The sequence below is a fragment of the Ovis canadensis genome, chromosome 8 (genome assembly GCF_042477335.2).
Source record: "Ovis canadensis isolate MfBH-ARS-UI-01 breed Bighorn chromosome 8, ARS-UI_OviCan_v2, whole genome shotgun sequence".
NCBI classification, from domain to species: domain Eukaryota; kingdom Metazoa; phylum Chordata; class Mammalia; order Artiodactyla; family Bovidae; genus Ovis; species Ovis canadensis.
In genome coordinates this window covers 67,286,631-67,299,799 of record NC_091252.1, presented here as the reverse complement: position 1 = coordinate 67,299,799, position 13,169 = coordinate 67,286,631, and the positions used below count along the sequence as shown (strand labels likewise).

Sequence of the window (13,169 nt, the reverse complement as noted above, 5' to 3'; positions counted from 1 at the left end):
CACAGTGGTTGCACCAATTTCCATTCTATCAGTGTTTGAGAGTTCCTTTTTCTCAGTATCCATGCCAACATTCATTATTTGTGTTCTTTTTGAGGATAGCCATTCTGACAGGTATATTGTGGTTTTAGTTTGCACTTCTTTGATTAATGATGTTGAGCATCTTTTCATGTGCCTGCCTGTTGCTTTTTTTTTTTTTAATATCAGTGCTGCTATGATACTTTGAAAGTCCCTCTTTCTTTATGTAAATTTTAGACAACGTGTTACTTTTAGATTTAATTTCAGTTTTTAATTTTTGTTTTCATTAGTTATGATAGGATTGAATATTAGATGCATTTCCTTCACTCCTATGATGTCTTCATTTGGTTTAAATTGGGACCCCTAGATATTTTTCTATAATCACATATACTAAGAAAATTGTGTCTGAGGTTGGGTGGTATGGAGTTTTGGAGTTTTGATTATAGTTTTAGTGCCTTTCTTAAAGACTAACTTACATTGGAATAGTGATGGTGAATTATGGGGTTTAATATTGGAACAAAAAAGATATTTGTGGCCATCTTAATTTTCTCACAATTAGGTACCCAGTACTTAAAATTTGTTTTCATTATACCTAACATTTCTTTGGATATTGGTTTTAATTTGTGAAATTGCAATGAAATATGTCTCAGGATTTCCTAGCATTATCAGTAGCCTAATATTGTAGCTTAATGTCAGTAGCTTTACTATTGTGAATGAGGAAAACTAAGTATAGAGAAAAGTAATTTTCCCTAAAAATTTGGGGAGTAGATTAGTTTCTCATACCTAGATGAAATTGAACAGTAACTACTTTTTCTAGAACTCTTGATGATTTGAAGTTTTCTCTGTACTGTAGAATTAACCACAGTTAATTCTATTGTGATGGTAGTTTTGGTTCTTCGATTCTGATAGAGATTTCTAAACATTAAGGATAGCAGTCTCCATTTTCTCGTATGCCTCTGAACCTTTTTTTAAAAATGTGTGTTCTCCTTTGTCATCTTTTTGCCATTCCCCTCCCCACCCTTCTTGACCCTGCCCCTTGCCTCCAAACTAAAATGAGGAGAGTTTATAAAATAACTCTCGGTGGTTTTGTTTTGTTTTTAGAATAAGCTGTGACCATGACTACTGAAGTGGGCTCCGCATCTGAAGTGAAGAAAGAGTCTGACCAGTTAGGAGCAGACGCAACCAAGGAGAAACCGAAAGAAGTAGCAGAAAATCAGCAGAATCAGACATCTGATCCAGAGGAGGAAAAAGGTTCCCAGTCATCTCCTCCAGCTGAAAGCCAAAGTAGCCCACGCCGCCAGAAGAAAGAGAAAGATCCATCTGAGAGCCGGGGGATTTCTCGATTCATACCCCCTTGGCTTAAGAAACAAAAGTCCTATACCTTAGTAGTGGCCAAAGATGGAGGAGATAAAAAAGAGCCTACCCAACTTGTTGTGGAAGAACAGGTTTTAGACAAGGAGGAATCTCTTCCTGAAGAAGAAAGGCAGGCCAAGGGTGATGCTGAAGAAACAGCTCAGAGAAAACAACAGGAGATTAAGGTTGACGTCAAGGAAGAGAAACCTCTGGTGAGCAGTCGGGAGACACAGTATTTTGAGAAGTGATTGTCTGGAAGTGAAGGCTTTGATGGCATAACCAGGTTTAACAGAAAGGATTTGTTTTGAACCATTTCCAGATTTCTTGTATTCAGATACTGCTTTGGCTTACTGTATCTGGAATATGGATCTTGGAGGGTCTACCACAACATTCTCCTGTTATTCCTTTTAAAGCTTTCAATATAAAGCAAAAAAAAGAAAAATCCCCTGTATATGCAGATCATAAAAAAGTCATATTTATTCATTTTAGGGTTAGACAAGTACTCTCAGGCAAGGATCATCTCGCTTCTTAAATAATACATGCTTTTGTATCTTTGATTTATTTCAGTGTTTAAGGGGTAGGAAGAAGTAGATTTGTATGTGTATGCATTTTGGTTGCCTATTGAAGCCTAAGTTTTGCCATGGTTATGTAATTATAATAGGAGTTTTATTATTTAACATGATATTTAAACATCATTGCTGGGACATAGTTTCTTTTACTCATTTAATGCTGATTTTGCCAAAGTGGCAAAATAAGAAAATTGGCAGTGGATTGGGGGAGAGATGTGGGAAATACCCTTTCTGAGAAAGTTTCAAAGTCTTTTAAAATCTTAAGCTCACAGTGTTTACCATAAATCACAGTTCCTACTAAAGATCCTTCTTTTTAGTGTGTGTCATCTTCTGCAAATTGGTCACCTTTACTATGGACTTAATTTTTTTTTTCCCCCTCAGCAGCTTGTTGAAGAAGTAAGTAAGGAGAGAGAAGAAGAGAAGGTGAAGGAAATACAGGAAGCAGAAATTTTGGATGAAGCAGCAAAAAGGGAGACAAAGGAAGTGCAGACCAATGAGCTAAAAGCAGAGAAGGCCTCTCTGAAAGCCCCCAAGAAGACCAAAACTGTCCAGTGTAAAGTGACCCTCCTGGATGGCTCTGAGTACAGCTGCGACCTCGAGGTGAGCCAGGGTGCTGGGTGGAGAGCTGTCTTGCTGTGTGGAATGACAGCAAAAGTATCCTCTGCCTTCATTTGTGGCCTGGCACTGTGAATAGAGTTTTGTGTTCCTATGAACTAGTTTGTCAAAATTTAACATTAAAAAGGAAAAAAAAAAAAAAAACCAAAGAAAACACAGGAGAGGGACATCATTTCTATTAGAAACAGTAGTTCTTGACCCTTTAAGATAAGCAGGACCGATGTTCTGTCAGGCTGTATTGATCATGTGTATTGGCTGGTTGTCCATTCTGAAAGGGCATTATATAGCTTGAAATTACCTGTGGCCATAAGTGTTTGACTTGAGAAACATTGCAGTAGGTTGAAATTTCAGGGTAATGAAATTTCAGCAGTTTAACCTCAAGTGTTTTCATCCCGAGACAGGTATTGATTTAAAATCTAACTCATTTAATTAAAAGACACTCTTGATTTGCAAAACATATAGTTGATTAGCACTGATGCTGACCAAAGTCAATGTAATTTTTAAAAAGCATTTAATGCCTATAATTTTATGATAATCCAAAGTTTGTTACTTTTCATAGCTAAATTACTTTATTTACATGATGTGTACTTTGCTGTGTTATGCTTAGTTGCTCTGTCGTGTCCAACTCTTTGTGACCCCAGGGACTGTAGCCCGCCAGGCTCCTCTGTCCATGGGGATTCTCCAGGTAAGAGTACTGGAGTAGGTTGCCATGTCTCCTCCAGGGATCTTCCCGAACCCAGGGATCAAATTCAGGTCTCCCTCATTGTAGGTGAATTCTTTACCATCTGAGCCACCAGGGAAACCCAAGAACACTGGAGTGGATAGCCATTCTCTTCTCCAAGGGATCTTCCCAACTCAGGAGCCTAACTGGGGTTGCCTGCATTGCAGGCCTATTCTTTACCAGCTGATCTACCAGGGCATACTATGGCATATACTAACAGCTAATGTTTGTTGAAGAATTATGTCAAGAGCTTTAAATGGGTTTTCTCATGTAATGCTGACAAGACTCTATATGAGATAGGTATTATTATGGATATTCCCTATCTTCCATTCAGTTCAGTTGCTCAGTTGTGTCTGACTCTTTGTGACCCCATGGACTGCAGCCCACCAGGCCTCCCTGTCCATCACCAACTCCTGGAGTTTACTTAAACTCATGCCCACTGAGTCGGTGATGTCATCCAAGTATCTGATCCTCTATCGTTCCCTTCTCTTCCTGCCCTCAGTCTTTCCCAGCATCAGGTTCTTTTCAAATGAGTCAGCTCTTCACATCAGGAATACAAGACTTCAAAGAGGTTAAGTAACTTACCCAAATTTCATAGCTAACTAGTGATTGAATCAGGATTCCAGACCTTGACTGTGAAAGTTTTGAACCTGACCACTGAACTCTTAAGATCAGTGCTTCATAGTCCTTACTTACCTTTGTCTTAGTTAGGTAGAACTTATTTTACTCATTTAGCTACAATTGTTCTCATATTTTAGTTGTTTTGAGAAAAGGAATGGCAACAGATGATTAAAAATCTTAGAACTCACACAGAGAATAATATGGTATGTCTCAAGAGTAGGCGTAGGGACAACAGAAAACAAAAGAATGGTGTTATGAACTTGACTCAGTTGCACTGTTTGATCACATGTCCCTCGTTTTTCCTACCTATCCTAGAAGTTAGGAAGTCTAGCTTTTAAGAATGAACTTGTTGATAACTTGTTTTGTGACCTTGAATCGTTTACTCCATCTCTGTGTGTCGAACTGAGCCCCAGAAATTGACTTCATCTTTAGAATATAATGTTACTTAGATAGTCTAGAAGGCCCCTGTCGTCTCTGAAGTGCTTTATATCACCAAACCTTGTGATTGATCAGTGTGCTTTATGGTTTAAATCTATTTTTGTTCTGTCTTTTTAAAAAGTCATGACATATTTAAAAATACAAAAATATAGTAATAATAGTTGTATATTCACCAGATTCATCATTTAGCCATGTGTTTTAGATATTGTAAAAATAAATAAAACACTAAAGATGCTGCTGAAGTGTCCCATCTCTTTGTTACTATGCATTTGTCGTCTTATGTGTAAATCTACTTTATTCTTTTCAACTGCTACATTGTGTTCTTTTGAATGACTAACCCAGTTTATCCATTTCCACTGGGGAACTATTTCTTTTATATATTTTTAGCAATCAGTGCTTTGGTGAACATTATTTTCTATGTTTCCTTATTTATTTGTGCAAGAGTTTGTTCAGGTAGAACACCTAGGAGTAGAATTGATTAAGATGTAGTTTTACTTCTTCAGTTTTCCTAGATTTGGCAAAGGGGTTGTGCCAATTTAAATTCTAATCAGCAACCGCTGTTTGATTTTTCCACATTGTCATCTTCACTTTTTGTTATTAGATTAATTTCAACCTATCATAATGATATGAAATATCTCAAAATTTTATTAGCACTTGCTTGATTACTGTCAACTTTTGCTAGGTTATACTACAATAATAGCCTCCAGATCTTCTGAATGTATGATGACAATGGTTTACTCTTGCTCACATTACATGCCCTTGATGGGTTGGGTGTGGGCTCTGCTCCCTGTCTTCTTGAATTTTGAATCAAGACTAAATGTGTATCCTCTACATGGGAAACAATGCTCTCACAATAGAGGGAAAAGAAAACACAGTGGAACCACACTGTGGTCCTTGAATCTTCTGCCTGGAAGTAGTGTATCTTAATATATATAGATATAAGATATACTACTTATATCTCATTGGCCAAGCAAGTCCTGTGGTTAATAGGTGGGTGGGCAAGCCTGAGCCCATCACAGGAAGAGCTTGGTACATAATTGAAAACATGGAAATAACCCTACAATTTACTCAAGAGCCTGAGCATCTTTTTGTAAGTGTAGTTTTCTAGGATTGCTCTAGGATTTAAAAAAAAAAAAGACATTCTTTTTCAGATTCAGGATATTCTTTTCTTAGTTTCTAAGATTAAACTAGAAAGTTTCATGAATAGATAGATGGTCAAAGACATGACTAGGTAGTGAATCTTTTCTAATGTATTTTCTGCATCAACTGAGAGGATCGTGTTTTTTTAATCTGTTAATGTAATTTATATTAATGTTTTCTAATGTGACGCTATCTTTGAATTCCTAATATAGATACTTGTGATCGTTTGACATTGATTTTGTACTTTTAACCTATGTTTTTTGCATATATTATTTTTAACTTTCTTTTATCAAATTGTCTTCATCAGATTTTGTTATCTGGATTATGTACTAGCTTTTAGAGTTGCTTTCCTTTAATATTCTCTAAAAGAAGTTTTGATAAATTAGGGATTTAACTGTTCTTTGGAAATCTGGTAGAACTTGCCTTTAAAACTGTCTTGCGCTGGTGACCTTTTTCTGGGGAAAATGGAGTTGGGAGGTTTTTTTGTTTTATTAAATCATTGATTTGATTTTCCAGTAGTCTATTTCTGGTTTAATCAGTTGTAGTAATTCATATTTTTAGTGGAAAGTGCCCATTTCATGTAACTTGCAAACCTATGAAGTTGTTAATAGTGTTCTTGTATTTTTGATTTTCTTTCTAATTTCTTGTGTTATTTGCATTTTCTTGATTATTTTTGATATAGAGTTAACTATTTAAATCTTTTCTTTCAAAGAAACAGCTTGGTTTTGTTTGTTTCTTTTCTGTTTTGTAAATTTTATTCTTTGTTTTTTCCTTTGGAATTATTCTGTTTTTTCACGCCCAATTTCTTGAATTGAGTATTTGAAAAAAAAAAAAATGTAAGTTTTCAGGGCTCTAATATTCCCTTCAGGTATCTCTTGCTGGGTGCACAAGTTTTAAAATACTGTACTTTTAATTGTCATTCAGTTTCTAATATTTTCTCATCCCATTATGGGTCAGCTTAATTGATTAGTGAAGTAGAGGAGTCTTTATTTCAATGACTGTATTAATTTACAGATTGTCTTTTCAGCTAATAACTGATTAGTAAATATACCATCATAAGAATGAGCTTTTGAGGACAATAGATAAATCTGAAAAAGCTTACAGCATATTAATGTTGAGTACCCTTTTTTTTTGTTCTGTCAAGTACAAAGGAAATGGAATTTGAATAGACTTCAGTGATGTGACCCCCCCAAGCAGATTTTATGTACCGACAGTTCACTGGAATCCTAGGCAGCAACTTTGTATGTGACCAGAGGCTGTGTAGTTCATCAGCGTCACAGTAGTTGTTGGAACCATGCCAACATTATAAGTGGTATTCCCTCTTTTGATTAATTTCTGTTTTATCCAGTTCTCTTTCCTATCTTGGTTCTTGCGAGTTCTTAGGATCCTTAGAATGTGTCTGATCCTGAATCACACTGCTGTCACTTCCTCTGCAGGAGCAGAGCCTGAAGGCAGCTGTCACGTGGCTTGAGCATGCTCTTGTTCCCGGGTTCCAGCACTGACCTCAGACGGATGGGGTGATGTGCTGATGCTGCTTATCTCGTTCTGTAGCTCTGTACCGGAAATTGGTGTCTGAGGACTGCTTGGGGGGGGAAGTATGTTGTGGGAAACTGCAACGATTAATGAACTCGAAAGTACTTAAGGAAATGAACACATTGTGGGAAATAGATACTTTTACTTTATTTGGCCGGGGAGATTAGATTTGTTTCCAGTTGTTTACTGTCGTTAAAGATGATAATTATGTCTTTCATGGCTTTTTAGATGCCTATAGTTATTGCTTGCTTTTTTTTTTTCCTTTCTGGATGTACATGTATCTAATTTTCAACTAGAATTTTTGATTATAGCACACCCACTGAAGATGGCCTTAATGTCCTCACTTAGGGCACCTACAGCAGTAGAGGAAAGCATGGCCTGTTCAGGAAGTCTTGAGTTGAAACAGCCTAACTTATAAGGACCTTGTAGAGGAGGATGAGGTTCTACAAGGCCACAAATGTCAGGATAAGAGGATTTAAACTGACCAGTAGAGTGAAAAGGGGCTGAGAAGAAATGGACCAGAGGTTTACAGTTGTTAGTATATAAGACCTAGCAAAATTAAGAATGCTACTTGATTTTAGAATATGATTGTAATAATTTAAGGGAGACTTTTTTATCCACTGCATTGGTTATGATATATACCAGTAGTCTTTATAGATTTAATCAACGTGATTAGAGCATTGGGAAAGTTAGACAGTTTCCTGTTTTTGTATCTGTCAGTACCGTTGGTTAACGAAAGCAGCACTGTTATATCATTTAATGTCAGTGTTACTGTATTAACTGAATAATTTTGTAAAATCAAGAAACGTAGTTCTTGGGGATATTTTTGTTTGGTGTCTTAATATCATATCTGCTTCAGATTATTTGCTTAAAATAGAGAGATCTCCACATATCCAGGACTTCCCTGGTGGCTCAGATGGTTAATCGTCTGCCTGCAATGCGGGAGACCCAGGTTTGATCTCTGGGTTGGGAAGATCCCCTGAAGAAGGAAATGGTAACCCACTCCAGTATTCTTGCCTGGAAAATCCCATGGGCAGAGGAGCCTGGTAAGCTACGGTCCATGGGGTTGCAAAGAGTCGGACACAACTGAGCAACTTCAGTTTCTACATATGCATGTTTTTTAATCCTCCCTGCCCACTCCTTTCTTGGCTCACTGCTTCTGTATTCTTCTTCCTGTGGGCCATCTAAATGTATTCTCGAACCTCAGGAAAGTGAAGACTACCCAGAGAGCCGTGGCAGCATCATTTTCAAACACTGTTATCTTTGAAGTCTGTGCTCTTTTGAAGAAAGAGAGTGTGTGTTAATACTAAGTGAAAAAAAAATGCTTCACACGCAATATTTGGAGCATAACTATTGGATAATGGTGCGTTTTTGGAGAATGATTTTACTTAAGTATAAAACACTATGGAAATGGCTTGACTTCAATTAATGTTATTTCTGCAGCCTAAGCCATGTGTTAATTTTGACGCAAGGCTGAGTCTGTGCATTTGTTCCAAATTTTTGTGTGAAGTCTTTTTTAAATTAAAGTTAGTAAAAATTACAATTTACATTTTATACTAGTTTACCATCTTGATGATAAACTATCTGAAATACTTTTTGAAAAAAAATCTTTTTATTGAAGATTATGATTTTTTCATGAAGAAAATTTATAATTTCTGTCCTCTGATATGTCTGTTTTTATCTCACTGAGAAATATAATGCTATGTGAGAAACTCCTTTGTTATCAGAATTTAAATTGTAAGAATTTTGGGGTATCTCCTATACTCTGCATTCTGGTTCCAGAGACACCCCTATAGAAGGACTCTTGTGATACTGCCACTGAAGTCATTTACATACTTGATGTGTTAAAACAGCAGGGCTCTTTCCTCTAAGGAAAAATACAATAAGATGTAGTTGGAGCTGTGGGTATAGAATCAGGAGATCGGTGTTTACTTTCCTTTTGGCTCTTTGGATGTCTTGGAGAAGTCACTTCCTCTTTTTTCTTCTATTCTAAGATTGCAGATTAAGAATGAAAATATTTGTTTCCTCTATTTCTAGGATTGAACTGTCTTTACTATAGCTGATAAGTCTGTGTGTGTGTGTGTGTGTGAAGTCTGAAAATAAATGTGAAAGGTCCTGTAATACTTGGGAAGCATGAGTGAATATGCATTCTGAGTTCGAGTTGCTCACATTTTCCTCTGGCATCTGAAATTCGTTCCCACGTGTTGATTTTGTCCAAGAATTGAGGGCATTGTTCTTGCCCACATAGGAATGTCAATGCCATTTTTTCTCAGTGCTGTGAATAAAGCTATCAGAATGTAGGCGCTCTTCGTCAGTGTTCTGTTGATAAAAACTATTTATCAGGCAGTAGAATGGTGTCAAGGTCTTCTTGCCTTTCCTATGTAGAGTACTGGCCTCAGAAATGCAATTTGATATCATTGGTTTTGAGTGTTTTATTTATTTACTTGATTGTTTATGTCTGCTGACATCCTTCAAGGCTGTTCTTTCAGATTTCTATAATTGACCCTTATTCGGTTTACTAGTTAAACAGTTTTAACTGTCTGTATCCTTGGAGAAGACTGGAAGTTGTATCCCTCTCTAAACTCCTGTAAAATAGTATTGGATTTAAATATGACTTAAATAGAACCGTGAACAATTTAGTTGGCATATAGTGTATGCAATTTGAAATTCCAGTGACATAGGTCCAGATGGAATGTCTCTGGCTAGCTATTCATTTATCCCTTTAGCTCAAAAAAGGAATTTAAGGCAATGATTCTATCTAGTAATTTTGTTTAGTAAATGGGAACAGGCTTCCATGCTATGAGAGTAATTTAATGCTTTGGTCCAGGTTGAAGGACACAAGGGGTTCACAGGAGCAGAGCAGGCTCATTAGCTGGGCTTCAGGACACCGTTAGGCCCTCAGACTGTCTTTAGATCTGTTACTACAGGATTTTCTGTGCTTTCCTCTTCGAGCCAAATTGATCTTCTAATCAGGCACTGAATTGTCTGCCCTTTCTTCTGGTTTCTGACCCAGATCATCTCTGCCATTTTGACTTCCCCATCCACACGCTTCTTCCCTGTCTTTTAATGTCTAGCTTAAATCCAGCTTTCTGGATGTTTTTTCTTCCTCTGAACTTGTTTGCACCAATAATTGGGCAATTAATCATGTGCTGCCTTGTGAAAGAGTCTCTTGTATTGTTGTGTTGAACATCAGTTAAACTCTTTATGTTACTTTTTGATTTCTTTTCATCGCTGTGTTGTTTCTTTACCTGTATTGTTAATTCCTTGAGAAAAAGAACTTTCTTTTCTCTCTCCATAGGGCATTAACACAGGACTTCACCTCTAGCACTACTCATAAAACATTCATTTTTGGTTTCTCTCTGCTTTCCTGTACTGTTTAAAGTTTTTATCCTTCTTATCTAAGCTAAATGATTGTTTTTGCTTGTTCCCAGTTCTTCTCTCCATCCTCTCCAGTTAGAAAAGAAAGATCACTGTTGTATGTATGTATAATCCTCCATCCTCTCATATTACTTCTTCTATCCACAGCTGCACTGCTTTTTAAGTGCTTAGAAACAGTAGGCTAACTTCTTGGAGAAACACTTCATGGGCTTAAATAAATGAAAATGATTTATCAAATTTCTATAAAGGCTATGAACTGACTGAGAGCGTGAGAGCGATGCCGAAGTGGCTAAGGAGTGGTCTTGGCCCTAGAGGGAAAGCAGACTCCCAGAGTCTTTCATGTGCGTCTGAACTGCTGTAGGTCAGATGGCTGGCTGGCTGGCTGGGTATAGCCTGGGCTTGAAGAGGAGAGTAAAGTTAACACCTTACTCCCTGCCTCTCTTTCTCTAATGCTCCTCTTTCCTGTTGAGTAAACTGAAAAAAAATGTTATGGTTTTAATTTCTCAGTAGTCAAGAATTCAACCACATGCTGTCTCCTTTGTCTTCCCCACTTGTGGTTTCAAAATCAGGGGATTGCCTTTTTTGCCCTTGTGTCAGTGGTTTTTGAAAGCATTGAACTTGACACTTGAAGTTCACCGCTCACGATGAGCAAACTGCCTGATGTAATTTTGAGGGCAGCATCCACTTCTGCCTCCTTTCTCACACATGCTGCCACGCAAGCTGACTCACAGGTAATTTACTACTTAATAAGTTCATCCCTTCACCTAAGGGTGATAATAGACCGGGCAACAGATCTTTGAAATTTTTTTGTTTTTCCTGTTTTGGAATGACAGTTATTTGAAGGTTGAATAACATTTGAAATGGTGGGGGAAATCATTTTCAGAATAAGTTTTGTACTTTAAAATCTGTTCAGATACATTTTCTCGCTCCCTCAGGTAAGTAGGTTTTAAAAAATGTTAACTCCTTTGCAGAGTTCATCAAATGAGGGGTAATTTTATTTCTCATTCAACAAAAAAACAAAGTATCTTTTGTTAAACCTATTCTGTTCAGATTCCCTCTGTTTTCACTACTCTTATTTCCAATCTCTTTTCCAGTGTTTTCCTGAGCAAATTAAAGATGTTTCTGACAGAGTTTTATTTCTTAGCCATTAGGAAATTTTGCCAAATATTCCCCTCCTTAATCCTATCTTCCTATTCCCACTCCCACTAAGATTTCGATGGAGATTGAGTGCAGGAGCTTGAATAGGGTAACGGAGATTTGAGAATCTGGCCTTTACCCGTGAGCATTTAATGTATTTCACAGAAGCTCGAGCTGAGGCTGTTCTTTCCATCCATCCTTTCCATAGCAGGATCACGACTCGGTGACTAAGGGGAAACATGCGCAGAATTTATCATCACTATTTACAGCACTGCAATATAGTACGCTGGGCTTCCCAGGTAGACTCAGTGGTAAAGAATCCTTCTGCCAAGCTGGAGACATGGGTTCAATCCCTGGGTCGGGAAGATCCCCTGGGGCAGAAAATGGCAACCCACTCCAGTATTCTTGTCTGCAAGATTCCATGGAAAGGTGGGCTGCATTCAGAACTGAGTGAGTGAACACACACACACACACACACACACACACACACACAATATAGTATGCTGGTATTTGGATCTTAAAGGGGGTGAAGGCAATGGAACATAATAAAATGTGGCCTATGCAAAGCTACTGAATCAGGCAGAAAAGCAGTTTCTTCAGGCAGGGCGGCTAACTGGTTAAAGTACTTATACGTGATCTGTCAGATTGCCATTTTTATATTTGTTATATTCTGTAGCAGAGTTTTACATAAACTCTGTTAGAACAGTTATGATTAAGAATATTTTTCTTTTTTTTTTTCTTTTTAAACTCTGGAGAGACAGCCTCAAAACTACCAGCTGAACTACTTTTCATAACTGTGTTATATTTGTGGATTCTGGCCTTTAAACCTGTTTTGAAGTTGTCTGAGTTTGTGCACCATCTAGTTATTAACATAGGAAGGAAACTTAATCTAAGTCTTACCAGGATCTGCTTGTTATATCCATTGATCTCTTTTCATATTTCTGTCAGCAGCAATTTAAACTGAGTCAAATAGGAATGCTCTAATAAGCTGTTTTTTCTATAGCACAGAAAGCCTGTCTGAATCAAATGTCAAAATTCATTTCAAGGCAAATAGTTTACAGAGAATCTGCTAGCCTACAGAAGTTTGCTGCTTAAACACTTTTTGAAATAAGTTTGAATGCGAACGGTACTTGGCAGTTTCTTAAAATAATACTTAGAAAAATGTAGTGTGCTTCTCTGACCAGCCTCTTTTTATAATCTAACAGTTTAAGTCACTGTTGTTTTTTAAGAGGTTATAGTTTTCACAGATTTCTGCTAAGTTACCTATTCAAAGTGAGTAATAGGAAAAGCTGGACAAAAAGATCTTTAAGCTTTCACTTGTTAAGAGTTATTTTACTGACTGGTTACTGACCTCCATTGTGTGTGCTCAGTTGCTTAGTCCTGTCTGACTATTTGTGATGCCGTGGTCTGTAGCCTGCCAGGCTCCTCTCTCCGTGGGATGCTCCCAGCAAGAATACTGAAGTGGGTTGCCATTTCCTCCTCCAGGGACCTCCATTAGTGATGATATATAATTTTCAAGAAAAATAGAAAGTCAAGGATGTCATATTTCCACAGTGTTTATGAATTTGGTCTCGAGTAGTATTCATTTAAATACATATTGTGAGTTTAGAAGTAATTTTTGTCCCCCAATATTGATTTTTTTTTCTTGT

General features: G+C 37.2%; 1 protein-coding gene across 24 annotated transcripts in view; it reads left to right on the top strand.

Moving 5' to 3' along the window:
* Positions 1–13,169, top strand: part of EPB41L2 (erythrocyte membrane protein band 4.1 like 2) — a 210,822-nt gene that overhangs the window by 103,885 nt on the left and 93,768 nt on the right. For 13 of the 24 annotated variants that reach the window (XM_069598420.1, XM_069598413.1, XM_069598427.1 and 10 more), the window contains exons 2-3: positions 1,117–1,580; positions 2,319–2,537. In XM_069598420.1, coding sequence (XP_069454521.1) covers positions 1,131–1,580; positions 2,319–2,537 — 669 coding nt within the window. In that variant the 5' untranslated portion in view covers positions 1,117–1,130. The remainder of the gene's footprint in view (positions 1–1,116; positions 1,581–2,318; positions 2,538–13,169) is intronic. The other 11 variants (XM_069598428.1, XM_069598426.1, XM_069598422.1 and 8 more) reach the window with 1 other exon arrangement.